The sequence below is a fragment of the Molothrus ater genome, chromosome 1 (assembly GCF_012460135.2).
Source record: "Molothrus ater isolate BHLD 08-10-18 breed brown headed cowbird chromosome 1, BPBGC_Mater_1.1, whole genome shotgun sequence".
NCBI lineage: Eukaryota > Metazoa > Chordata > Aves > Passeriformes > Icteridae > Molothrus > Molothrus ater.
The window spans coordinates 119,411,249-119,430,268 of NC_050478.2; the positions used below are offsets into that span (position 1 = coordinate 119,411,249).

At 38.0% G+C, this 19,020-nt stretch overlaps 1 protein-coding gene across 3 annotated transcripts in view; it reads left to right on the forward strand.

Moving 5' to 3' along the window:
* C1H8orf34 (chromosome 1 C8orf34 homolog) overlaps positions 1–8,559 on the forward strand; it is a 150,337-nt gene extending 141,778 nt beyond the window's left edge. For all 3 annotated transcript variants that reach the window (XM_036400626.2, XM_036400640.2, XM_036400632.1), the window contains one exon: positions 7,529–8,559. In XM_036400626.2, coding sequence (XP_036256519.1) covers positions 7,529–7,536 — 8 coding nt within the window. In that variant the 3' untranslated portion in view covers positions 7,537–8,559. The remainder of the gene's footprint in view (positions 1–7,528) is intronic.
* Positions 8,560–19,020: the final 10,461 nt, after the last annotated feature.

Sequence of the window (19,020 nt, forward strand, 5' to 3'; positions counted from 1 at the left end):
AAGGGAGACTCTGGGACCTGCCTTTTATGTATATGCAATTTTTCCTCAGTATTTATTTTAATGAATTTGCAGTCCCACAAACATTGGTAGGACTGGCTGTGCACACACAGACTGATGCTAATTATGTGACCAGGGAGACTGATGCTCCAAGACATATCAGATACACACCCTGATCTTGTATAGCTGCTGTACTGGAATTGTGTGGGTGTGAGGACTTGTGAGCACCAAAAATCCTTTCCTATAATATTCCAAGAATATTATAGGTCATTGTCATTGCCCAAAAAACAGAGTGGTGAGTTAAATATTAAAAGCGTGTTGTTAAGGTCAATGTCCAAAAGCCTCTTCAACAGTGACAGACTTGAGCAATTGACCGTCTCCCTCAGAAGCCTGTTCAGTCATTCACCCTCTCAGTAAAGGAATGCTCCTGATGTCAGTCTGAATCTCTCCTGGCACAGCTTTGAGCCATTACTTTGTGTTCTGTCGCTGAATACCAGGGAGAAGAGATCAGTGCCTCTCTCTCCACATGCCCTCCTCAGGAAGCTGTGAAGTGAAGTCAGTCCTCAGCTTCATTTTCTCCAAACTAGACAAGCCCAAAATCGTTAGCTGCCCCTTACAGGTCATTCCTTCCAGCCCTCTCACCAGCTTTGTTTCCCTTATCTGGACCCACTCAAGGGCCTTCACATCCTTCTTAAATTGTGGTGCCCAGAATTTCACACAGTGCTCCAGGTGAGGCTGCACCAGTGCTCTACACAGTGGGAAAGTCACCAGAGCAACTGGTGATTCTGTATTTGATGCACCCCAGGATGGGGTTTGTCCTGTTGGCTTCCAGGACATGCTGCTGATTCTTGCTGTGCCTGCTGCCACCCAGCACCTCCAGATCCATTTCTGCAGAGAGGCTCTCCAGCCACTCCTCTCCAAGTTTATACATTTGCTTGATATTAGCCTATCCCAGCTGCAGAATCTGGTGTTTTGACTTGTTAAACTTCATGCTATTAATCACTGTCCAGTGTTCCAGTCTGTGTAGATCTGTCTGCAAAGCCTCTTGTCCCTCCAAAGAGTCAGCAGCACCTTCCAGTTTGGGATCATCAGCAAATGTTCTAATGGTGGATTCAACTCCTGCCTGCAGGTTGTTGGTAAATGTATTGACCAGAACTGGCCCTAGAATTGATCCCTGGGGAACACCCCTGGTGACCAGTGGCCCCATTTGAGCTCTGCCCTTCAGCCAGTTCTTCAACCAGCACAGCCTGCAGCCACTCCTCCCACAGCTGGACAAGTTGTCCTGAAGGATGCTGTGGGGGACAGAATCAAAAGCATTACTGAAATCCAGAAAAACTGTGTCCACCAACTTCCCTCCATCCATCCATTCACCCACTGGTGGATGACCTTATCATAGAAAGCTATCAAGTTAGTTAAACAGGACTTTCCCTTTGTGAACCCATATTGACCTCAGTGTAGTTAGCTGGTGCACCCTCATATCACTGTTTCTACTACTATAACTAAAGGGATAGAACAGAAATGTTTTATTAAAGTAATACCTCCTGTAACTGAAATCTAATAGTGAAAATTTTTATTAAAAGTAACTAAGGATGGTAACATCCCTTTCTGAGTTTTTGTGCTAGTGACATTGTCAAGAAAGTGCAGAACTGCCACTGCTGACAAAGAGAAGCTGCCAATTCCTGGTTGTAAAGTGGAGCCAGCAAGGGGCTTTGGCACACTTGCTGATGCCACTGCTTGTAGGTAGACCAGCTGGCAAGATTACACATAATTTTTCCCCCCAAAGTAATAAATCTGTGCGGGTATGTTTTGTGTGATTTAGTGTTGAGAAGGCCCAGGAGTCCATAATTTGTGAGTTTGAGCAGAAGAGCTGCAAAATTAATCTTTACAATAGCAACACCTGTTCTTTGACTTAGCCTTTGATAAATTACATGCGGATAATATTTACCACATTCTTTGACTACTTTGAGATAATAGCAGCCAGGTGTAAAGCTAGTTTTTGGTAGTGGGAAAACAATGCAGAAAGAGAAACTGTGTGAGTCACCTTGAGTTCTTTAAAAGTTATATCGTCTGGTTAGAGTTTTAGAAGAAAAAGAATAAAAAAAAATAAGAGGGGAACAGTTTCAAATGTATTCAGATGTAAGAGTTTAGAGAGACTATTTTCAAAGTAAGTGATAACTGAACTGAACTGGGTCACTGGCATCTCAGCATCTCTTGACAAACATCATTTGCAAAACAGATATAACAGCACATATCTCGTCTTATGGAAATAAGATCTTGGTTCTCAGTTCTTGTAAATCAGACTTTACATTCTAAATTCTCCAGGCTCTCTGACAGCATTTTAAAAATGTATCCTTAGCCACAAGTTCCAATGATAACTAGAAGTCAATAATTGTTAAACCTTCATACTAATTATGACAACATTTTAAATCAAATAGCTACTCACATAAAAGAGTTTAAATTATTCTGGCTTAAAAGATTTGTTATGTTAAAGAAGGAAAGAAAAATATTTTTAAGAAGCTTTGTTGATTTTTTTAGCATACCTTTTCCTTTTCCTCTTTGTGCACTTCATTATGTTTGTAGCCATAGGTCAGAGAAAGAGATAGTGTATAATTATTTGCTCTTGTAATGTACATTTTGTTATTAAAAATAGGAATTAAGACATGCATTTTAAGAGCTGTTATAATTTAGAAACAAAATCTCTTCTGCTTGCAAAATGTGTTCTCCTTTGAAACTCTCTACACAATGAGAGATGAAAATTTTCAAGGCAGTATGATCCAATATCAAGGAGCTGTGGTGTTCTTTTAGAGGGACTAAAAATGTCTCTAGACAGAACCTCATGTGTGTTCTTCCTCTGTGATTCTGGAGACAGTTCCCCATTATTATCTTCAGTAGTTGGCTTGTGTGCTGATTCTCTGGGAAGAGTTTTCAGAGAATGCATAGAGATCATTCTTGGAAAAAGGAGGGATCTGGAGAAAATATTTACCACTTGCATAATCCTTCAGTTTGATGAAAGTTCTTTGAGCTGGCAAGAATAGATTTTCCTCTTTATGGGGTACTGATGCACAGAAACAGAAGAACTGCCACCAGAACATTTTTTAAACAGCTTTTATGAAGAAATTCATCCTTTCGGGGGACTGACAAGAGTGTGCTTGAATTTTCCCTTGAGAAAAAGACCTACAAAGATTGAAGATTGGCAATTTCTAAGTATAACTAGCTTCCAAGAATCTTGAAAAGACAAAAGACAGAGTTTTTGGTATAATTTGGCCTGCCATCTGTAGTCTTGGCAAGGATTTGCTGCCCAAAACACTAAGTCTGCTTTATTGGGTGCCAAACTCAAGAAGTAACCCACACAACAGATTTCTCCAAGTCACACAACCTTGGACATAAAGGGTCCCAACCTCCAGTCAGTCCGTCTAGCAAATGGACATGATAGGTGAATGAAGTAGACTCTTGAAAAGCTTGCTACTTGGTTAATCCATATTAAATATACCCACAGAACATTAAGGACTGGAAGGCACCCTTAAGGATCATCTGTGCAAAAACATTCCTTTGTGCTAATCTGCTTAAGGCATGCCAGTTTCTGTAGTTAATGGCACACAAAGTTGTGTGGCTATTATCATTTCATTCCAACTTGCCAAAAGGAGCACTAGATGCTCATTTCTAGCTCAGTTGATCTGGGGCAAGTCTTGAACTCTTGCCCTCTGACCTGTGGGAGGAAATTTAAATGTTTTGCTGCTCTTCATCTGCAAACTCTTTGCTAAGGTTGACTGTGAAAGGTCTACTGCTGATAAATCAAATGTTCATTAGGAATAAGTGGGATTTCTACTCCATTCATTCTTGCACTGGTCTTGAAGCTCTGCAGTCAAAGACACTCTGCTGATGACTTCAACAGTTGTTGAAGAAAACCTTCATTTTCCCATTTGCACGTCTGCCTAGGAAAAAACCCAAAAGAATGAAAGCTCATTTATTCTTTTGGGTTTTTTGTAAACTGAGAAATTCAGACTGTGTTCTAGTAAAATTCCAATCCATACAGTATTTGTCCATGGGTAAAGTTCCTTGCACTGAGTAAATTCACATGCCAAAACAGTCAATTTATCCTAATTATGCAAATAAGCTTTCCTAAGATTTGGAATATTGCTTGGCCAGAGTTAACAATAAGGAGAATCTACTGCTAGAATGTGCTTTTGCTGTGAAAGTTTGCTTTTGCTAGGGCCAGGTGCTTCTCAGTATGAGTAAGAATGACAGAATCAGGGGTTGGAGGAGCAACTGTTGATTGCAAACTTTATGACATCTACACAAACACATTCCATTTCTGTCACTGAAATTCAGCTGTTTGTATTTGAGCTCTGCTCTGATAGAGCATTGGAAACATCTCTTTCAGTGGGTTTGAGTTTAGGACAAGGCAAGATGTGGTTTCTCTAGAGAGTAAGGTGCTGATGAGGCATCACTCAAACGTTAGTCAATTATATGTCTGGTTAGTAAGAACATAATTGTTGTAGTTGGCAGTTTTTCTCAGTGAATAATAAATTCACTATAAATACACACTTTTTTTTTCTTTTTTTTTTTTTTTGTCTCACAAGTGAATCTGTCCCAAAAGTGAACTTTTAGGAGACTTTTATCCCAATTCATGAATCTTCTGGAGATATTGATGTCTTTCTTTCATTTAATATTTCAAGAGTGGTAATACAAACTGCAGTAAAAAATTCATATCTCTCCCTTCCATGTAAACTCTGCAAAGCGTGTCATAAAGCTTTTGTCTGCTCGGGATATGAGTTAGTCACTAAATTTCTCCAGTATGCACTTATGGTTATTAAAGAAAATATGTTGTCTCTCATTCTGCCTGCCATTGGCTTGGCTACATATTTGGTTTGAGACAGTTCTATGTCCTCTTCAGAAATAGGACACCAGAAAGGGGATTGTGCTCCTTTAAACAGAATTGCTCCAGGCCTATTGGATGGTCTTGGCTGGATCTCTTGTGACACTCGTGGCTGAAGCTGCATCACTTCATATAACTGCTTTTTGAGTCTGAAAGTAGATGAGAATAATTTTCTAGCATGGTAACCTGCCCACGTGGATTTAATTATTTATTGATGGTGAAACAAAAGTAGAGATTGACATTATTTCTACTAGAAGTCAGATGACTTTTGGACAGTGAGTGGTGAGTTCAAATGCAGCTAGGGAAAGTTGAAGTTAGACTCAAGTTTCCTATTTTTGAATGGATGTGCTTAAATCCAAAGCTGCTGTAATCTACTTATTTTATTAAGTCTTTAACACACATTGCTTTATTTATATGACTAATATTTGGTTTCACTTTGGAAAAGTTCACATTGGACTAAATATTTAGTATGAGAAGGGAATTTTCCATTGCGGGGAGTAAAAAAAAAATTTCAAAACCTGTTTTAGTGCAGAAAGCTCTTTTCAGTAAAGCTTCCAAACCTACAGATATCTTTTTCTACAGCTTGCCTTATTATGCTAAACTTGGATTCCCAACGACATTTAATGTAATAAAAAATGACACTGTAATTTAAAAAATGGCCTAGAGAATTATCAGGACACACATTAGGTAAATTGAAAGCTGGCTCAATGAGGAATCAAAAACTTGAGTTTCTAATGGGAAGATGTAGATGAATGGGGCTCATTAGGGTCTGATAGGTTTGGATAATGGGTGGGAAGGACAAGTTGAAGTTATTAAATGATATGAATCCCCTGATATAATGGCCAGATTCCAGTAAAATGCACTTTATTATAACCAGATGAAGTATATTTAAACCAAATGAAATATATCTGGCACCAGAGAAACATATCTGTCTCTGCTGCAGAATAATGAGGCTTTGTCCTGGAAAGCAGTGACCTAATGGATTTAAGATGGTCATAGAAGATCATCTCAGTGTGAGCTCTCAGCATAATGCTGTCACAAAGAAGGGTAGACCATTTCTTGAATGCTTTAGAAGTAGCAAAGTAATTATTCCACATAATATCAGTAAAAAAACCTGTGGGTTAGGTGTCTTTCCATTAAGACAGATTGGGATTGCTCAGTGGATTTCAGAAGATTATTAAAAATGACCAGCATTTGGCAAACCCTGTTAGGAATTTGCCTCACTCACATAAAGGCATTCAACCAGAGACTTCAGAGATAGCATGATATCTGTAGATAGATGTTTAAGTAAAAAAGATTCATCAAACTGTGACAAAGGAAATTGAATGCTCTGTCCTAGCAACCAGGAGCTTCAAGTGTTAGAAGCAAAAAATAAGGGACACAATGAACTCAAAGCCATTAACATGTGGTTAACTTCTTAAATTAACTTCTCCAGATAAGACCAGTCCCTGGGTCTTCTGTGGGTAACAGTCACAAGAAGAATCTGCAAATGAAACAGGCTCACACATATTTGCTTTTCTTTATCCCACCATAAGACAAGTCCATTACTTATAGATCAAACTGTGATAGAGCTTTGAATATCTGCTAAAAGAAGCACCTCCAAGGAAAACAGCTGAACATTAGGTATAAATGACAAAAAGCCCCCAACCATATAAAGGTAATCAAGGATAAGAACTGTTGCTACTGTTTCCTAGGCTTTTTGTCTTGTGTTTTGTTTGTTTGGTTAATTTGTTTTTGTTGTTGCAGAGGTTTTCATGGTATGTGCCTTGCTTTGTTGGTTATCAATACAGAATCACGTACAAAGTCCAGGCTTATCATCTGACAAAATGAAAATTATTCCAATTGTATTAAATTAATTAGCTGGAGAAAATGGAAAGAATTTGTTCCTGCCAAGTTTCTTAAATCTCCCAGAAAAGGCTCGCATATTTAATGTTCAAAAGGAGTGAAACTGCTGTGCCTGATTTCCTTCAGTATTTAAAAAAGGCAAGGTGGAGGCTTCTCAGGTAACACACAGACCTTTATGCATTCACCAGTACAATTAAATGAGGTTGTGGTGTTTATTTCCGGTTCATAACCTCGATTCTCTCACTGGATCTGTGTAATAGGTTCAGTTACAGCATTATATTTTATACAAACAACAGAGAGGGCAGGTTGTGTTCCAGTCAGCAACATTTGCAAAACAGTCCATTGCATTATGCATCTGTAAAATATTTTTTAAAGCTAAATTTCCATTTGCTTTGGGGAAGGTTTTCAACCTGAACACAAGCAGAAATTAAAACATCGCTATCTCAGCTTATCTGATTCATCACAGGTGCATATTATGTTCAATGTTTTTTGAAACACAGGCTACTTTTTGCAATCTATTACTCCTATTGAAAAAGAAGTAGCAGAAAAAAACCCTCAAAAGCACGGAATAATTGGAACAAATAGTATAACTAAGGACAGTGTTGTTTGCTTCTGAATATTTAGAAACAGAAAAAAAATTGATATTCACTAACATACTGATCCACATTGCTTATTTAACTGTGAATTCAGCATAATAGAAAACTCTTACAAAATAAAAACACGGTGAAGGATTAATTTTCCCTTTTCTCCTATTTTTACATACATTACATTTGAGCCCTAATTTCTGTGTTTTTCTGTTTGATTTCACAGGTTTGTGAAATCAGTGGAATTATTGAAGAACAATTTAATAAAAAACAAAAATATGGTGATCAAAACTACACCTGAAAATTTGCTTTAGTTTATACATTAAAAAATTAAATAAAGTTATTTTTCTAGTATCAGCAGCACATGAGTGAAACTGCTCTCATATGAGGATGCTGTAATGCACTGAATGAGACTATTTACTGTGGTACAGTGGCCTTAGGAAAGAAGGGTAATTGTCACCTTTTAGTATAAATTTACTACAATATTTTTTTTAGTTTATAACCCTGTTGTTTTGGATTGACATTTGATAAGCTAAATTCTGCCTGACCAAAACAAACTTTGCCTAAAGATTGTATGTATTTTAACTTGTCTAAGGTTTTCTACTCCTTATATTTTTGTAATCTTTGCTCCTTTTTAGATTAATAAACATTAAAATATTTGCTGCATCTGCCCATGTGTATGTCCCATTCAGGTCTCACAGAGAGCTAGCTGTTCACTCATAGTCACCTGCAGAGAGAGGTCAGACGGGGGAATGAGTGAAAGAGTGTGTGTGGGTAGCAGAAACAGGTGCTGCTTGTGCTGCATAGCTTTGTATTGAATTTATCTACTTTGATCTTTAAAACAAATAAAGACTCTGTTAAAAAGGGGGACACAATAAGGAGTGGTGCATGCATGCAAAAATAAAGCACCTAAAAGGAATTTCATATATTATGATAAAGTGTTAGTTACCCATATGAATTACTGAGACAAACTTGCTGTTCAAAAATATTCTATCTGGTGTGTGCTGTGTGCTTGGAACTTTAGAAGATGTGTTAGCACAGACATCAAATGAAGGGATGTGGCAGTTGCATTTACTGATTTCATTTACCTGTTAATTCTGTCAAGTGTGTTCTCAGTTTCCTTTGTCTTCAATTATGTATGCTCGGGTCCTGTATCTTTGACAGAATGATATAATGAAATTGCTTGCAACTATTAAAAAATACAGTATTACAAAGCATCTATTTGTTCAAGAAATAAAAATGAGTTGTCTGTCATAAGTGTTTCATAGTGTGAACTTTTTTCTGCTGTCTCACAAATGCAGAGTGCTAAATACACAGAAACTCTATTGTCTGTGTTAGTCATGAGCAAGTTAAATGGAAGTTAACATTGTGGTGAACAAGTATTTGCTATATGTGTCATCATAGTGCACAGTTCCTATATGTAAAATGTTTGGCATACTGAAACCCCCTGGGGTAGTCCCTTTAAGTTCATTTCAGGAAGGTGCTTTGTTAATTTGTCATCAGTAAAGAAAATCTGTAATGCTATGTGCATTTGCAATATACTTGAGGGCTCGTTTCCATATGGGAGGTGTATTGTCATTGATTAGTCAGTTGTGCTCAGAAAAGCATTCCTGTGAAACTAATATCTCCTTTTCATGAGTTTTATTCTTCCTTAGTGGCCCTCATTTCACATTTTACCTTGACATTACTGAAAAATATAAAATAGGATTGCCTTTTCTTCTTTCAGTTGCTTCACTAAACATCTGCTAAGCTGCATGCTTTCTGCTTCATGTCATTACTGGGTGAAATTATAACTGCATTTAATCCTTGGGAAAAATCTTGTTGACTTCAGGAGAACCAAGATTGCTCACAACAAGTTGAGAAAGAAATTGGAATTTGGCAGCATCTTAATTCTAGAAGTTCTGGCATGTATGAGAACTTGAAGACAGTTTTGGCCCAGTAGGGCAGAGATATTTGGTCAGGGAAGTGTCTGGTTTGAAATGTTGGTTACGGGTGAAGAAATACAAGACAGGCTTTATTCAGGAAGGCAGAATATCAATCATGTCGCTGGTATTCAGAGGGGAAAAAGGCTTTTCAGTTACAGATATAGTGAGTGCATCAAGAGTTGTTGGAGCGATAAGAATTTAGCACATGCTAATTGTACACAAGTGTCTCAAGGTGTTATAGGATGGCTTGGGTGGTCTCAGTTGTAAAAGCTGTGAAGCCCAGAGCTCCTGAGATATATGGCTGTTTTTGGGGCTGGCCAGAACAATGGCATTTTTCTGGGACACTTTCTAAGCTGAAGGGCAGAGGATAAAACCATGGAAATATGATTATTTTTCACATTAAAACATACAGAAAATCACATGTGGTTTTTTTGTTGTTGTTGTTTTAGTTCTCACAATTTTGACATGATTTCATGAATTTTTAACACTCATGGTTAGCACTACTCCCTCTAAAGCATATGCAAACAATTTTGGCTGATGTTAGTGCTCAGCCCAGCAACCAGAGCTGGCACTGCAGAAGAGAAGCAGCCACCTGGTGCCCTGACTGCAAACAAGCTGGCAGTGAAGCATAGCAAGTCAGGAGAGCTCCAAGGAGGAGCTGAGATGCACTTAATAGGCAACAAGCAGCTGGGCTTAGGGGGCCAGGGAGCACAAGCAGCAGCTGGGCAGACCATGCAGAAGGCATGTGTGATAAACTTGTTTTCACCTCCAAGCTGCTGGAAGCCATACTCATTTTCTGTTTGACCTTTTTGGCTTTGGGAAGCAGTTTTTCGATTGCTTATGGAATAAACTGTGCCTACATGGTGTCTAATTGAATTCAGAGTCAGCTGTGGATGCTCTTGATGCTGCTCTAGTTCGTTTGGCAAGAATTTCAAGGTGGAGGGGTTTTTTTTGTTTGTTTTTGACTCTGCACCAGGCACTTCAAAGTCATCCAAATAAAGCTATTGTAAAGCTGCATAGAAATGTGCTGCTGTCTAGTTGCATGGAACAGAGCGGATTTAGCACTTTTCAGAATGATGCTTTATGGGTCATTGCTGGTGCTATTCAGTTACTGCATTTTGATGGAAAAAAGAGTCATGAGAAACAGATACATTTTGCCTAGCCATATGTTTGCAACTTAATTTTTTTAATCCTTTATGAATGTGGTGATGTAGGGATCCATGATTCTAAATAGCACTTGTTAATGAAAAAAACCAAATATGTCTCAGTTTATAAAAATGGATGTAGCTTGTCTAAAAAGCAGCTGTTTTTCTTTCAAAGGGCAATTTACCATAAAATAGGCTTTATTGCCATATGAGTTAGTGCTGCTTCCTTTTAAGGCTTTCATACCCTTAATACTTTATCTGGCTAATCTTAAAAACAACCTTAATGTATCTGTATTCATTTCAATAAAATGACATTATTAATGGATTTACTTCTATACTGCCCATATCAAGTAATTTCATCATTAGTCAGATTTTAAAGATGGCCTTCTTGCTACCCCAGTGTCTAGCTCTAGGATTTGTAGGTATGACTGGTGGAAAAACAGGGAAGAACTTTTACTTGCATAAAGCTATTATAATTAAACTGTTTCTTTTGAAATATCCAGTAGAAGGGTTCTATGAGCAAGTCCTTATCTTGAAAACTTCAGCAATAATTTTAAAACACCTACACAACAATCAGTTGTACTCTGTATTAACAAAATCTTTTGGCCCTGTGGGAATATGTTTCCTAAAATTGCAACCTTATTCACTGTTCAAGTGTCTTTCTTCTGAGTCAATACTTACAAAAGAGGGAGAAAAATAGTTTTCTGCTTCCTGGAGTATTGCTTCAGGTATATCAACATTTTACTTACAGAGGTAGCTAGATAAGTGCAGGAAAAGTCCTATAAACCAACAAACAACAACTAAATTCAGAGAAATATATGAATTTAATGAAAGCCAACTCACATGCATGAATGTGATGCTATCATTTCATTGCTCTGGCTGTACATGGACATGCTTCACATTTAATCCAATAAACTATTCATGTAAAATACAGAAAAGCTCCCCTGGGTTAGATTACAGCAGCCTGGGCTGCTCTGCAGTAAGCATGCTGACCATAAAGTTACTGTTCTTTTACTGACTTTGTAGTACTAGCTCCAGGCAGCCACATGAGAAAAAAAGATGTGCAAAAAATATGTGTACAGAGAATTTTATGGTCATTCAGTCTTCGCCTTGGTCTTCACTTTTTTATGGATCAGAGAGCAGATAGTTAGGCAATGCAATTAGTTTTGGAGATATTTTTGTGCTTTTCAGTTTTAGCTGAAATCACAAAAGTTTGGGATTAATCCAAAAAAGTTTAAACATACCACTGGTTTGACAGCATTAGCTTACTTTTTGCTATATTGCTGAATTTGTTTTTAATTATCAAGTTGCTGGTTAAAAGAAGATATATATTTTTTAGTTAAATTTCTGACACAACAGTTCATTAGAACTTTGGTTGCTGTTTTCTTTCTTGGTAGGATATATGAAACTTAAGCATAATCAAATATGCTAAACTAAGGCATAATCAAATTATCAAATTTAATTTGATGACACACTTTTTTTTTTTCTTTTATAATACAGTCAGCTACTATTTTTGATGGCTTGTCTGCCCGAGATATGCAGCAAGTCTAATATGTACTCTCTGTAGAAATTTCCCCTACATCAGCTTTAAACCTATCAAGGTGCATCTTCAAATGAAAACACTGCTCTGGACCATAAGTTCAGTTTAATTGGCAAAGCAGTCTAGTGATGTTTTCACTTACACAAACGCAGTACAAAGGCAGAAATTTCACTTTATTAAGAACTGAAATTTAATCTACGAAACTCCAGTCTTTGTAGATCTTTGTTGTTGGAAGATGGCAGTGCTTTAATAACTAATATTACAACAGCTGCTATTCCAGAAGTTCTGCTGTAGAATTTGCTGCCCTCTCCAGCTTATGCATCTTTTTTTGTATGAAGAGTATCTGTGTTTGAACCTCGTATTGTTTTTCTTTTATTATTATTAGCCAGTCCTGGAGAATGCTTCTAGTTCTGAAATGGTTAGGTAAAATCACTGAACCAATGTCTTCTCTACATCCCTGGACCTTCTTTTGAGATCTTGATGATAGAGTATTTTTCTAAATTGAGAGACAGAAGTGACCTTTTTCCCACTAAAACCAGCTATGGCACAGCTCTGAAGAGACCCATGGAGAGCAAACATAAATGGTTCCTCTTGTGAGTTACTTGAATGCTGATCTGCTGATGCTCACCAGGGACCTCCTCTCCCAGAAATGTACATGTTTGCCTAGAGAGGGAGTGTGATGGGAAATGGGGCTGGGAAGGGCCCCCAGATATCAGTTACTTGCTCTCCCTGATGCAGCATCTCTGGAGATGGAGAACCCCTCTCTTTATCTTTAGAAAATCATGTACCCAAGAGGTTGTATTTTGCATGACAGCTCTTTCTCAGAACAAAAACTTTTCTCCTTGAGTGCATTCTTTATATCTTAATTGTCTACATCTTGCTTCAGCTCAGATAACAATGAATTGAAATGCCACCCAAAGCAAGAAAATGAATTAGTGGTCCTGTAAGCCCTTTTGAATTTTTGCAGTGATGCAAATGTGGCCAGGATTTCATTCCAAGTTATAAAGAGTGCTGAAGTAGCATTGTTAATTACAAAGAGTGCTGAAGTAGCATTGTTACAGCCCCACAGATTTGTCAGGAGCACACAGGGTAGACATGCTGCTGCTCTGAGAAACCCTGCTTTTGCACTAAAAGTGACATGAGATGAAACAGCAAAGAGTCCTTTGAGTATCCATGCTTCAGCCATTGTAGCTGTCTCCAAAAGTGTATGAGGATTTCAAGAGTGCATTTCAAAAACTTGCCAAAATACTCCCTGGGGCCTGATAAGTACAATAATTCAAAATCTCTCCTAAGTGCCCCCAGAAATCATTCTCTTCCTCTTGATGTGTGTAATCCAACACCTACACACTCACAACCCCAGGTTTAATAAAGTCTGGGGCCCTTTAGCTGAGATTCCACAGCAACTTATACTTCCTATCCCCCCAGGTGAAGTTATATTTCTGTGTCCAGAATACATTATCAGTTATTGACTTTTCATCTGGACACAGATCTTGCAGAATTTAAAATATTTTGCTATGAGGATGTGTTGAAAACATCTGATGGGCTTGCCTGGGGTATTGTGATGCATAGGCCTTCTGGGAGAGACTGCATCAACCTCATCTGTAATTCTGTGTCTGCTCTATGCAAAGACAGGAAGCTATTTAAAAAACAGAGCTAAAGTTCCTGATGTAAGAATAGCCAAAACTCCAGAGACAGATGTACACTCACTATCTCTCTTTAAAGCAATTAATCCAAAGTCTGAATTAATGTTATCTCCTATCTTCCATCACTTTTTCTGCACACAGAATGTTTGTAAGGAGTAATATTGTGTTCAAATGGTAGAACATTGATTTTTCAGCATTTGGACATGTCAGAAGAAGGCTGACTTACTTAGGGAAAGTAAATGTTGTACCCTGTAGATTTTAAAAGGGTAAAAGAATGAATCCAAGAGTGTAGGAATGTTTATTCAAGTATTGTGATTAAGTATCTGTACTCAGAATGCTTCATTTGTCTAGCTTGAGGTAAAAAACATACAGTATGTCCTTCTCTGCTCCATTCCACTGCAACCACAATCAAGTACATAAGATAAACTTCAACAACCCTTCATAATACTTTTTTTTGTTACTTCTGTCTTCACTAGTGATTCAGAAATCTGAGAACATAGACAAGTGTCATGCGGAGGGGTCCTTAACTCTTCAGAGTGTTGCAATGAGAGATTACCAATACTGAGAAATAATATCTACAGAGAATATTGATATGTTTTTTGCTTGACTTTGACCTGTGATGGTCATGGGGTGTCATGCTTTTGTCTCAGCTGCTTGCCTGACCCATGACACTTTTCAGTTCTACCTAATGTAGTTAAGAAATGCTATACACTGATATGTAATAACAGACAGTGAGATAAAGTTTTATCCTGTACTTAAAAATACAGAGGAAATATGGATGTTTGTGCATAAGGTTATCCCATCTGTGATGTGCCACATCCTTTAGAATGGTCTTCTTTATTCACAGCATTAATAAATTCTGTGTTCAAAAAGCTGCACTCATTACTGAACAGTGAAAAGCATCATATCTAAATTGCCCTGCTGTCTTTAACCTGGTGTGTTCTCTTCTTCACAAGGCAAAGTTATCCTAGCACAGAGCAGCCTCCCAGCAGCTGCATCTGCCTGGTACCCTGAAGGATCTTTTGCATCCTTGATGGTGTTTCCAGCAGATTCTGTACTATGCAGTGAAGTTCCAGCTCTTGTAGTCCTCATGTTTTATGAGCTTGGAAGACATCTAGTTTTATTACTGTACATTTTTAAAATATCATCTGAAGGTTTGAATCATTCTTTCTAAAGTATTTATTTTGATTATAGGTGAACTTTGACATAGACTAATTACAGGACTATACTTTTTCCATTAGGAATATCTTTTCTCCTCCTTCCTGTTGCCTCCATATTAAATATTTTTTAAGTTCTTAATTGAGGTGGCTACTCTAATCCATATATAGAAATTTTGAGTGATTCTGAGAAGCAGTGACAGTTTTTCCTCCTATTAATTGTAATTTACGACTACCATGGGATTTTGGGGAGAGAGGGTGATAACTGAGAGAGACTTGAATAAAAAACTTCATCTTTTAGCATGTTGTATTTTTGAATTTTAAATTCTTTGTTATGTTGTATTGCTTGTAAAAGTGCATTTTTCTATTTGAAACACATTCATAAGGTCTGCCAGTAAAAAAAATCTCTCATTTCTCTGCTTAGTGTGCCAGTAATTGTCCTGCATTTTGATTTCATAACCTATGATGTCATAAGAATACTGTAGTGTTCTGTTTTATGGCCTTTATACTTCTTCAGTATTGAAGAAGTTTGGTCATAGTTCAATTTAGCAAACTAACTAACCTAATAGCAAACTAACATTTAGGGTTCTCACAGGCTTATGTGAATTTCTAGAGAGTGTTCTCCATTCTTCAATAAAAAAATTAGTAGTTTTGGCTTGTGTTTTAACATGTGTTAATTTGCATTTCTCAGTAGAAAAATGCATGCCACCAGACAAGAGGAATTTTCAGGGATATCGCTTGTATAATTTCTTTGCTTTTTTTAATGCAATCGGGATGGCATTTAGCCACCCAGAATATGTTGCTGAGTGTCAGCTCATATGAAGACAGTCTGATTGCCTCCAGGTAGAGGCAAAGGGGCATTTGCCAAGACTACTGAAATGCAGTGAAATGTGCCCTGAGAACCACAAGGTTCCACTTTCTTCCAGCATATCAAGCTCTTTGAATTCCTCTCCTTCAAGGGCTCTGTGGGCATTTTTGCTGCCCTTTTTTTTGCCCTCTTCATTGCCTGTCCTCAGTACATGGCTTTCCACATGAAGCACTTCCTTTTGCTTATAGGCTGGAGCGCTCTGTTTTCATTGTAGCCCTCCTTGGTGGGGTGTTGGAATGGCTTCAGTTGTGCCTTCTCAGGTGCAGAAAATTTTCAATGTGTTGGGAAGTGAAGGGAGTTTGCACACGGGTGTTTCTGTGCTGCTGTTTGCTCTGTGTGAGTATGGGGACATTTCTGTGCATCTCTGCTGCTTTCTGTCTGAACCAGTGGAACTGGGTGGGCATCTCTGCTCCAAGCTGCTCTTTCTCAGGTCCTTGGTCACACATTTCTGAGGGACTCACAGCACTACTGCTGGGCTACCTCACCACTTTGAGCTGAACCCCTCCACTGAGTGCAAGATCAGTTTGGGAAACAGAGATCCTTGTTCACACCCTTTGATGCACTCCAGATCCTCTGTGCTCTCATAGTTCCCACATCCTGTGGCAGCACTTTGACACTTCTGCAGCCATCTGACACTGACATTCCAGGAAATGTCCTGCTGCTGTCCTGAGATGAGCAGTCCTGCCTCAGGTTTGAGAATAAGCTCAGATCCACAAGTAAATGATGCAGTTCTTATCCTTAAAATGATACAATTTTTCCTTGTTCTGCTGCCAAAAAGGTGTCTGGCTCTGGACAGGGCTGTAAGAGAGCATTTAAAAGTGCTTTCTGCAAACCTTCTATTTGATTCTGATGTGCTGAAACAGTCCAGAAAGTGCTTCTCTCAGTCCCAGAACTTGACTTACTGACAGTATTTACTGCAACCCAGTTTTGGCCTACAGAGCTTTCAAATCTTCCCTTTGCTTTGTACATTCTGTACACAGAGATAACAATTTACTCTCTTATGAGGGAGAGAAAAGTTATTCATATGGTGATAGATCCTGTAACTTTACATAATGAGAAAATAATTTTATTGTTGGCAATGGAAAGCAATATTTATATCACAGAGAGGAGGTAGACTCTCCAATATATTATACAGAATTCTAAATTTATTATACACATTCAATTTTTCCATTCAAAAAGATTCCTTTTTGATAAGAGTTTAGCTTCCTATGGTGAAATATTTGCAAATTGAGACTTTTTTTATTGCTCGTATTGCCTTGAAGTTGAAATCGATCATGTAATAAAATATACTTTTTCTTTATGTATGATTATGGAGCTTTCTTCTCTACAGAATAATTTTGAATTGCTATTCTACTGGCATATTTCAGAGGAACAGGATTTAGGTAGGGCTAATTTATAGGAGGCAGGTAGAGTGAGCAGATACAAAGTTTAATCTACCAGTATACACTTAAGTGTCTTTTTTGTGAGCGGGTTAGAAAATTAGTTTTTGAGCTGTAGCCCAGTGCAAATCCTAAACAAATAACAAGGTTTGACTCTTCTGGAAAGTGATTGTGTATTTCCAGTGACGACAGGCAGCATCATTCTTTGATTTATAGCAGAACAACTTTCACTTGATATTGACCATATGGCAATTTTCACCACCTACATTGTGCAGGACCTGTGTCAGTAGCACATAAAACAATGAACCTTATTCGCAGGAAATGTGACTAAGATAGAGGATGTTGCATTGTGGCATATTGATTGATAGCACAAACCAGTCATAATTAGATATCTCTTAATCCTTTGTAAACGCTTGGCAGGCTTTTGAACCTCATTGCATTATTTGGACGTTATTGAATTACCAAGTATGTCAGCTTGTTTTCAAATTGTAGATTTGAAGCAGATTACAACAAAAAGATGTCATGGAACTAATTTATTTAATATAACCCACAGTTCTATTTTATACATAATCTATATTAATCGATAGTTTTAATTCGAGAAATAGGGAGGGAGGGATATTATTGGGAGTACTTGACCTTCATAGAATCATAGAATAGTTTGGGTTGGAAGGGACCTTAAAAATCATCTAGTTCCAAATCCTCTGCCATGGGCAGAGATATCTTGCACTAGACCAGGTTGCTCAGAGCTCCATCCAACCTAGACTTGAACATTTCCAGGGACTGGGCATCCACAGCTTCTGTGCGTAATCTGTTCCAGTGCCTCACCACCCTCACAGTGAAGAATTTCTTCCTATATCAAATCTAGACCTACAGTCTTTCAGCTTGAATCCATTTCCCCTTCTCTTGTCACTACATGCTCTTGTAAATAGTCCCTCCATTTTTCTTGTGGGCTCCTTTCAGGTACTGGAAGGATGAGAATATTGCAGATCTTTCACAATTAAATTTTTCCTTCCAGCAGTTTAATTTTATAGTTCTAATTGTTGTTCTGCATATTGGAACAAAACTGGAAGCAGGAACACTTAACCTATATGTGGAGAGGAAACAATTTTTTTTCACTACTTATGGAAATATCCATTACTGTAATTCTGTGGTGGCAGTGACTTGGCTGATATGCAGGACTGTAGGAGGGTGTTGTTGATACAAGTGAAGAGAACTTGACTTGGTACCTCACTGTACCCACATTATTTATGCACTGGTTATGTGTGGCCAGTTGGAAAGGGAACTGCTTTGGTCTGTCTAGCAACAGTGCCACCAGACATGCCAAACATCATTTTGTAGGGCATGCTGCTCAAGATATTAGCTCCCATTTGGCAACATGTCTTGCCAAAGGTCTGTGTAGAGTTCTGCCCTTCAGTTGACTGATATTGGATGATTTATTGAATACCTAAAGCTTTGTGAGCTAGACATAACAATTTCAGTGAGGCTGGATATCATCTGGCTCTGTAGCTGGACTGCCTAGGGACCAGTATGTGCCTCCTCAAGCCATCAGGGCATGTTCTGTTCATACTGAGACTACAGCAGTTACTGCTGAAAAACTTCCCCTTTCCTTGTGCCAGGCCTTATGTGTTGCTGGCTGTGTGATGACTTGAAAATCAAGTCCAAAATCAAAACCACTTTCTTTTGTCGATCACTTTCAGCCAGATTATTTCTCAAAGCACTAAAGTACTAAGCCTAAAGACTAAAACTATATTTTGGGTCAAAGATGGAGCTGAGGTTTACAGAAAGCTGTAGCTAGTTGAAATGCAAATAGCAGTAGATCCAGGACACAATAGGATTGTACTATAGGCATATGGAGGTGGGGCTAGAGAATGGGAGGTGAGGGCTGGGAGGGAAAAATTCTGATCCACTATAAACAGACAGCGCATATAAATAAACAGTAAAACTATATGTGGAACAACATGGTCACTATGCATTATCTACAATTACAAAACTCTCAACTGATCCCAGATCCTTTTGCAATCAATTATGAACTATTGACTTTACTAGGACTTTACATGACTT